Raw genomic sequence first — 10,130 nt, 5'->3', positions numbered from 1 at the left:
CCCTACACTTTGAAGGTGATAACTGTAAAGATGTTCGTCAGAGAATCATTTGTGAATGTGATACAGAAGCACCCCAAATATTACAGAGTAGTTAAATGCCGCTGCATATGCTAAATGTAATGGTCATTAAAGAGCGATTACTTATGTTAAGTGACAACAGGATATTAAGTTATCTGAATTTTATTTAAAATCACAAGTTAAAAAAAACTAAAGGGTGATTTCTAAACCTCTACATGTTAAACTTTTTAGAACTTAGCAAATCACTAAAAAGTGATTATTGTACCCTAGTGAAAACATATGAAGTTGGTCAACTTTAATCTCTACCAGTTTGTTGCTTAAAAAAAAAAAAAACCTATCTGAAAGCCATAAAATTTAATGTTCAGAGGAACATGTTTGTATGTGGAGGCAATGTCTTCTGTACCATCTAAAAGATGACCGTTGCAAGCAGAATATAAAGAAAGCCAAGGTGCTTTGCAGTCATAGGCTATCAGAGCTGGGAGAAACCTTAGTGATCAATCATTTCAATTACACGGAAAAGAAAGCTAATATTAAGAGGTTACATGACCCACCCAAAGTCACTGGCTGCTTGGACACCACTTCTTAGCATCCAAGCTGTTCCTCCAAAGGGCAACACACTGTGACTTTTCCTCAGCAGGCTCATCATAATACTAGGTTAGTCTTAAGTAATGATAACTAACCATCAACTAGAAGTTTATGATTTTTGGAAAATACATGTTCATACCCCGTAATCTAGATTAAATCACTATTTTAAGGGGCTGACCCCCTTAAAATACATCATTTTCCACTGCAATTATTAGAGCATTGATTACTCAGGGTGAACTGAAGGTAGGCATTCTCAAACTCTGTCATATGCCCCATTTCTACTCCATGGTTAGAGGCTTTGCCAAGCAAAACCACAGCGTGATTCATACTGTTCGTTTCTTTTCTCAATCAGTTGCTAATCTGCCATTCTGGTAACCTTACCTGTCAAGGGTCACTGATATGTTGGGGGCCAGTGACAGGCTTTGGAAACAAGGTATCATGTCAGCCCCACAATGTGCCAAAGGAAAATACCTAATGCTAATAGTTTTCCCGTGTGTAGAAAGAAGATATGTATTGGAGATTATTTGTACTATGCCTGTGAAAACAAATATCCTTTACAATATTTCATATAATCATAGACTTGAGACATGAATTAAGACTGCCTTTCCAAGTTTCATAAAACAGGAATATTAGACTTATTTAACCAGCCCCTTTACTGTGACCAATATCAATGGCAGCTTCCAAAGCACAGAAATGTCACACACAAATACTTCCCCACAAAACTGCAAAACTTGTAAGTTGAAAACTACAAAAAAACTGTTGCAAGAAATTAAAGGAGACCTAACTAAAAAGGAAGCCATCCTATACTCATGAATCAAAAGACTTCATATTGTAAAGGTGGCAATACTCCAGAAATTCATCTACAGATTCAATGCAATTTCTATCAAAGTCTTAGCTGGCTTTTTTATGGAAATTGACAAGTTGACCCTAAAGTTCATATGGAAATTCAAGGGACTGAGAATAGCCAAAACGATCTTGAAAAAGAAGAACAAGTTAGAGGACTCACACTTCCTGATTTTAGAACTTATTACACCACAGTAATCAAAGCAATGTGGCATTGACACATAGATCCGTGAAAAGAGAGTCCAGAAACATAGCCTCACATTTACAGCCAACTGTTTGTAACAAAGGTGACAAGACATTCCAATGGAAGAAAGAATAGTGTTTTCAACAAATGGTACTGGGACAGCAGGAAATCTACAGGCAGAAGAATTAAGTTGGATCCCCTACTTCACATCAAATGCAAAAATTAACTCAAAAATGGATCAAAGACCCAAGTGTAAGAGCTAAAAGTATAAAACTCTTAGAAGAAAACATAGGCCTAAGTCTTTATGACCTTGTATCTAAGCAATGGCTTCTTAGATATAATGCCAAATAGATACACAACATAAGAAAAAAACAGATAAACTGGATCTCATGAAAATTAAAAATATGCCTTAAAGGGTACTATCAAAAAGTGAAAAGACAGCCTACAGAATGGGAGAAAATTATTTGCAAATCATATCTGATAAGGGCCTAATATTCAGAATATATAAAGAACTCCTATAATTCAACAATAATAATACAAATAATTTTAAAATAGGCAAAGGATTTGAATAAATGTTTTCCCAAAGAAGGTATACAAATGGCCAATAAGCTTCTGAAAGGTGCTCAACATCTGATGAGCCATCAGAGAAATGTAAACTGAAACCACAATGAGATACCACTCCATACCCATTAGAATGGCTATAATAAAAAAGGCAGACAAAAGCAAGTGTTGACAAGGATGTGGAGAAACTAGATCCCTCATACATTGCTGGTGGAAATGTAAAATGGTGCAGCCACTTTGGAAAACACCCTAGAAGCGTCGCAGTTAAACAGAATTATCATATCAACTAGCTTTCAGATAAAGGTTATCTGATTTTCTAACATACAGTCGTTTATAGCATACTAGCTATCCTTTTCTCCTAAATATTAGGATGTGCTGGAAATTTAAAATGAAAGAAAATGAAAATCTCAGTGTGCAGAATAGTTCTTTGGGCTTTTAAAATTAGTTTGGTAAACATACACGTTCAATCTCAGGCTCTTGCGAACCTTTAGAATTTAAATCGCTCTGCATGGCTGGGCCCTCTCTAGCTTTAAGAGCCTATAATAGGTCACACTTCCCTGCCTTATTAAGCTAAGGAAACCAAACATGTCTTGGGAGCCTGAAGGATATTAGTTATTCCATATTTAAGGTTACCCACCCCATTTTCTTTAATTACTATCTATATACAGGGGGTCACAAACTTATACTTCCTGCCCAGGCTTCCCTCACTAGATCATAGCTTTTAACCAGGCCTCTCATTGGAACAAGTAGCCCTCCTTCCTAAAACTTATTGCAATTGTGATTTTATATTTTTTTGTGCAGTCCTTTGACTTTCCTGTAAGCTTTCTGAGACAAGGTCCTTGCTCATTTTGGGCAAAGCTTTATATCCTTAGCAGCCAACACTGTCACGACGCACGATAATCTGTAGTCGGTGTGTTAGAATAATACCCTTCTCCTCTTTGATTTGCTGTTCTAATCCTCAGTGGACTTAGAAGCTATACAACTGTCCTATAACCGCATACTAAAGAAGAGAATTCAAGTAGTGGACGGGGACCTAATCAGCTACAGAGAAAATATAGGAACTTCTATATTTTAATGAATCTTCTATGGCTTCTCAAGAGACAAAGCTTTTTGATTTCCAGTTGACGTTCAAAGGTTCAGTGAGTGAGGCTGCAGGCTGTCTTAGAGATGGATGTGACTTTGTTCAACAGAAGTATAAAAAAGAAAAGAAAAATGTTAAATGGCTGAACTACTAAAGGTGTTAAAACCTGATCTTGAGATTATTTAGCAATTAAAGACTATCCAATTTTAAAATAGCCTATTTCTTGTAAAAAAAAAAAAAAAGTACATTCTCTACATCTCCACATTTTAAATATTAAATATGCTCCAGATTTGAAAACAAATCATTATTTAAAAAACAAATTATCGGGCTTCCCTGGTGGCGCAGTGGCTGAGAGTCCGCCTGCCGATGCAGGGGACACGGGTTCGAGCCCCGGTCCGGGAAGATCCCACATGCCGCAGAGCGGCTGGGCCCGTGAGCCATGGCTGCTGAGCCTGCGCGTCCAGAGCCTGTGCACCGCCAACGGGAGAGGCCACAACAGTGAGAGGCCCGCGTACCGCCAAAAAAACAAAAACAAAAACAAAAACAAAAACAAATTATCTGTGATTAATAAAATGTCCTTCTGCATCAGATGGCTTGGCAATTGTGCTCACCAAGTTTTAACCCTATGCTGAACAAGGTCGTAAGAAGTTATGTTTATGCCACAAACCTGAAATTATATTTATAAGCATACTAGTGAAAAGAATCACTGCAAATACACTTGAATACTTGTAATGATAATATAACTTTACAAAAAGATTCTTTTTCTCCATCCATATTTAAGATGCCACTTACCCACATTCAAAGCTGTATATAGACCTTTTCTTGAAGGACCTAAAATAGAAATATTTATGTTTTATAGAAAATATCATACAAAAATAAACCATTTAAAAACTAAGTTTTTTTTCCAAAAACAATCCATTAACACCTAAATTTTAGGTTCCAGATGGGAAATTCCACTGAGATTTAATCAACTTTATTGAGTTTATACTTAGAACATCTAAGGATAAAATATTCCAAATAACATCAAAATAGTAGTTTAAGGGTGATATTATTTATTGTCAAAATTAAACATGCTAGGACAAACTACAGTAATTTTTTCAGTTCAAGAACTGCTGAAATTCAAATTTTAACAGTACTAAATTTATACATGTATTACACACTTGATGCTATTCCACTGCTGATAGAGCAAAAAGGCCCAGACTACAGAATACAGCTACTAGGGTGTGATTTCTAAAATTGCCAAGTATTAAATCCAGTTCTCTTGCTATTCAGCTATGAAGGAAAACATACTTAAGCTTTTCCTCCAAACTGATACAATATAAAATACAACCAGGGGAATTCTTTCACCATGTATATGTGTATTAGATCAAATATAATTTTAATTGTCAATTATACATCAATAAAGCTGAAAAATAAATTCAACCAGGAGTGGTAACAGGTACAGAGCTACAAAGATAAGTCACTAGACGACTATGAGCACGTCTTCCTCATGTGACAGAGTCATTTCTAGGGCAAGTCACCTGCAGATTATTTAGTTAGAACAGCTGCCACATTCTGTGGAATTTTACAGAGATGACAATCTCTTAAAATATGTGGCTGTTATAAATGGACAGCATTGATTCCCAGTCAAGTAAAACCTCTGTGATACAAAAGCTTACAAATTCAATGGCAAGACATTTTAGAATACTGAGGTTCTCTGTTCTGCAAACGTATCAGAGAAACCATGCCATTCTAACTCTCTGAAAGTTATCTTAGTATCAAAGTTTGACATTTCTTTCCAGTTACTGGTGTATGTGTAGATTACAGGGCTTTATCATCATCAATAAAAACCATAGATTCATATACTGATGTCATCCCACCGAGGGGTAATTTGATGCATCAGAAATTTGTTTAAAACCCTGGAAGATGAGAACCTGCTGGTACTCAGAAGAATCTTTTTGCCAATATCTATGCCTATTCTCTCTTGAATTCAGTAGAAAAGAAAGTGTTGATAAACATTCACTAGGTAATTAACCTCAAGTTACCACGTGATCCTTTACATAATGTAACACACACACACACAAATATTGAGAAGGACACAGAGCAACAGACACACACTGCTTTGAGAGACTAACACATTTCTGGGAAGTTATTTAGTAATATGATAACAATTTCACAAAGATTCACACAGTTTAACCCAGTGGTTCCTCTTTTAGGAATACCCTACGGAAGTAACTAGGACCTGAAGCAATTCACATTCAGAGATGTTCATCTCAGTATCACGTGCCATAGTGAAAGGCAGAAATTGTCCAGGAACCAGGGAATTGGAAAACAGGAGACTATTTCATAGCCATTTAAAATGAAGACACTCTCGTGATATACTATTAAATTAATAAAAAGCAAAAGACACAAGAGAATGTACATATTATGCCCTGAGTTTTCTTGAAACAAAAACAAAGCTATTATATATGCAGAGGGAAAGAAAAGGAGGAAAGGCAACAGTTATTCATGGTTGACTGGATGAAGGAGGATGCTGTACGTTTCTGTGCATTTTAAACCCTCTAATATAAATATGCATCACATATTACAGCTCAAGCTTCTCATTCACAATTATTCTTTCAGTTAAGCAATCTTTCAATTCACTAAGCAACAACTGCGAATGTGCTTCAGCTCCACTGTGATAAAGCTGCACGAAAACGTTCCATATGAAGTATATACCACATATGTTGTAAACTTGAAAGTTAACCTTCACAGCTGTAGCAATCACGGAGTGAGCGATACAGAGAAGAAGAGATAAAGAACATGGGGGTGGGGCGCGGGGGCACATGGTTGGACCCAAAGTGTGAAGTAAACCATGCACTTCTATCTCATTATTCTAGATCACCACCTTCACATAATTTAACTCTAGAAGTTTCATTTATTTGCACCCTATACCTTTGCTCTATCTGCTGATTTATATGTATCAAGTTTTAGCTATAGAACCTACGGACTCTCAGAAGAATAGCTCCATCAGTGTAAAAATCTATTATGTCTTTATTCACCAGACTTTTTGTAAATAAATATTCAATATACCATGAACCTAAATGCCAAAATTTAACCTCCTATAAGCCAAGGACTTAAAAAGCCTTGCCTTCCTCTTCTCTCCACAGTGAGGTCCATACCTTTTGGAGGAGTTTTTAGTAAGTGCACATGAGCTCGGGGTACCAAAGGCTTCAAATATAAGGATCCTGAGGAACCATTTTGAAATGCTGGTTTTGGAGGTTTTTCCTCATATTTGATGACAGCGTTATTACCAGCTGGAATAAAACAGAAAAGTACATTTTATTTTACAGATAAACACAGTATGAGTCTTCCACGACCTATCTTTCCTCTTTAAATCAACAAGTGCTCACTAAGCACCTACCACATGTCAGGCGTTACTGTATGTTGGGAATACAAAGACGGATAATAGGTAGTTCCTAGCCTCAGGGATGCAGGGTGAATGGTAACCAGGGTGACCTTACATCTTGGCACAGCCCAACTTTATGCCTCTTTTCCAGGGCAGCTTTCATCCCAGATAAAAGTTGGGAGATATTTTGGTATCCCTGGGGGTCCTGGAACCAATCCCCTGTGGATACCAAGGGACGACTATAACGTACAAGCTCCTTGGTAGCTGCAAAGGTGAGATCTGGTTCTGATCCTTCTGTGCCACTGCAAGAAGCTGAAACTCCAACATCTGCCCTAGAACAAAGGCACCTAAGCCCTAAAGCTACAATATAAAAGAGAATTCCACCTAAATAATAAAAACCATCTTTTCTATTACACGTAAATCTTTCCTCTCTCACTCACACAGGAATCATCTCCGGGGGGGAAAAGAAAGTTTCCAGGCACTAAAAGACTTGAAGAAAGGACTTCTGGAGAAAGTTTGAGGCACTAGCCAATTGTGCTTAGGCTGTGGTATAATTCTGAGTCCACGATAGTTAACTAGGCAAAGGGGCCTCCCACAGAAGCAGACCTATACTATTTCCTGGGAAAAGGTCAGAGTGAAGGTGAGCAAATACTATATTTTAGGTATAATATGTCAACGGGTCCTGGAAAGGGCATCTGCTATTTTGCTGGTCTCTGATTTTGCTTCTCTTTCTTCACTGGGACTCTAAAGACAATCCTAGCATATCAAAAGACAGTGACACTTTGAAATAAAGAACACAGCTTTAAAAAAATAGTGAGAATTTGTAACTTGTTGATTTTCTACCAGAATGAAAATCTGAAACCACGGAGAAACATTTAGACAAAGCCTCCCGTAGATGTCTTGCTTACTCTTGTTTCTTCTTTTGTCCAATAATGACTGAAGCCCTCGGCATCAAAAAACTCAATATCTTTCAGTTGCATAAGACAACTATGTAGACTATATAAACCTGTATATGTTTATATAGGTTCTTTGTAAACTGTGAATTTCCTCTTCACATTTATGGCTTCTCATTGGATTAAAAAAAAAAAAACAACCCAATTTTTCTACTGTATCCTTAAGATTTGTATGGGACAGGGGAAAGGCAGAGGGAAAAGAAAGAGCACGGCCTGTGTCCTGCGCTCTGAATTCAAAATGAGAATGCATTTTCACATTATATTTTTGCTAAAGGTGTATCGGGTCCATAACAAGGTCCCATGAAATAGCGTTCCCGGCTCTGGTACAGTTGAGAGGATTCCATATTAGGAATTTAACCAGCATCACCATCACTTATTGCGCTGTTTTCGGCTGAGGGTACCTACATTTTAAAATCTCCTAAGGGTCAAAAACCTTAAATGAAAGGCTTGAAAAGACAAAAATAGTACCCGCATGTAAAGATACAAAGCTGTTTCAAATTTTATTAAGTGGTAACAAAAAAAGGAGGGTGAGAGCAGCAGCAGTGATCTAATTAAAGATTAAAAAAATCGGTATTTCCTTATCATTCTAAACTTCTCCTTTTAATTCTCCATAATTGAGTAATCTTTGAAAAAGTACAGTGTCCAGAAGCTTAGCTCCTACAAGGAATTTTAACAGCACTGCTTGGCTCTTTCTAAGAGATTATCATGTTACACACAACACTCAAGAGTGTAAACACAGCACTTTGCCCTTTTCCCTCCATAACTCAGGAGGAAAAAATCCTAACAAAAATACTTTGAAAGTTTTATGGTTCTCTATTCCCATAAAAGTTAACCTTTTTATCTATCTCCCCTTGCTAACCACACAAACCACTAGTATGTTTATGTCACCCATATACTTACTGGGCCAGAGGGAAATCTGGAGGTTCATTCATTCACTACCTGGTTTCCAGGCTTAATTGCCCCTCCACCAACCCAGATTGGATTTTTTATAATTATTTTCTAAATAATCTTCAACACCCAATTCTAACCATCCAATTCCATTCTAATAATCAACACTTATAATCACAAATTTCTTTATTACCAACCTTGATCGCTTTCTTCACCTCACATTTCTAGAAAGGGGTGAGTTGTCAACATTATTTACAAATATTTATAAATTTGAAGACAGCTAGAAATTTTTCTCTAGGCTAAACTGTCCCAACTCCTACAACAGTGCTTACAGATGTCACATTTAAACCTTGTAAAGACATGCTGTCATTCTCCCCTGATCTACGTCAAGTCCCCCTACAAGGAGCCACCTATTTGTTCTTCCTGTGCACAGATAACACTTCCAATATTAGGCCAGATCAACACAGAGCCTTCCCTCCTACTGACAAGTTTCTGTCAATTTCCTATCCTTCTTTCCAATTCCCGCTTTCCCCAGAACCTGGAAACTTGGTTTCTCCCAAGTTGACAGGGAGCTAATGTAAATGATAAATACTTAAGATACTACTACTATAAAATTCAACATAACTTTTCAAAGGATGGATGGGGAATGATTTCAGAGTCTAAAAGAAATGGAACCAAAATGTCATAGAGCAGGTTTTTTAGATGTTCATGTAAAATGGTAGTGGGTTTCAATCAACATTTCAACTTATGCTAAATCAAAATCCAAAAAAGGATGTAAATGATGTTATTAGTCTCAACCATGTATTATAACAATCTGGGGACTTCCCTGGTGGCGCAGAGGTTAAGAATCCGCCTGCCAATGCAGGGGACACGGGTTCAAGCCCTGGTCTGGGAAGATCCCCCATGCCGCGGAGCAACTAAGCCTGTGCGCCACAACTACTGAGCCTGCAGTCTAGAGCCCGGGAGTCACAACTACTGAGCCCGCGTGCCTAGAGCCTGGGCTCCGCAACAAGAGAAGCCACCGCAATGAGAAGCCCATGCACCACAACAAAGAGTAGCCCCCCGCTTGCCGCAACTAGAGAAAGTCCGTGCGCAGCAACTAAGACACAACGCAGCCAAAAATAAATATAAATAAACTTATTTTTAAAAACTTATAAATAAAATAACAATCTGGATTTGAGTCTTACTTTCCTTGACATATTTTAAAAATTATACTCAGCAGCAAATAAGCCACCTACATAGATTTTGAAAAACTGAATTTAATTTACAGACCTATTATGAATCTGTATGATCCTAAATCCATGCTGTTCATTTCTAAGCTTTAAACACAAAGACCTTCAGTTTCCAAAGGACTCAGGTGAAAGGATTTCTCGCTAAGGCAAAAGACACATTTCTCATGAGGCACAATATTCCTCTCTTGTTGGCTCTGTCACACTCAGAACGGAGGTGCTGTCCTGGAAACAAACTGTCTCACTGCCACCCTTCTCGCATCAATTTGTTACACGCAAGGGTCAAAATCCGTATTTCAAGGATAAAATGAGTTTGACCCAGGGTACAAACACACACATACATTTACATTTATATGTGACATATATATACACACATGTGCACACGCTCATATAAACACACACACACACACACACACACTCT

General features: G+C 37.5%; 1 protein-coding gene across 3 annotated transcripts in view; it reads right to left on the bottom strand.

Annotated features, from left to right (window-relative positions):
- MTUS1 (microtubule associated scaffold protein 1) overlaps positions 1 to 10,130 on the bottom strand; it is a 105,953-nt gene that overhangs the window by 61,624 nt on the left and 34,199 nt on the right. For all 3 annotated transcript variants that reach the window (XM_007459899.1, XM_007459900.1, XM_007459901.1), the window contains 2 exons: positions 6,413 to 6,547; positions 4,065 to 4,103 (listed from right to left, as the gene is read on the bottom strand). In XM_007459899.1, the coding sequence (XP_007459961.1) occupies positions 4,065 to 4,103; positions 6,413 to 6,547 (174 nt within the window). The remainder of the gene's footprint in view (positions 1 to 4,064; positions 4,104 to 6,412; positions 6,548 to 10,130) is intronic.

Source organism: Lipotes vexillifer, unplaced genomic scaffold (genome assembly GCF_000442215.2).
Source record: "Lipotes vexillifer unplaced genomic scaffold, Lipotes_vexillifer_v1.1 scaffold614, whole genome shotgun sequence".
Lineage (NCBI taxonomy): Eukaryota > Metazoa > Chordata > Mammalia > Artiodactyla > Lipotidae > Lipotes > Lipotes vexillifer.
Note: the sequence above shows the minus strand (reverse complement) of the source record. Positions and strands in the feature narration are given on the sequence as shown.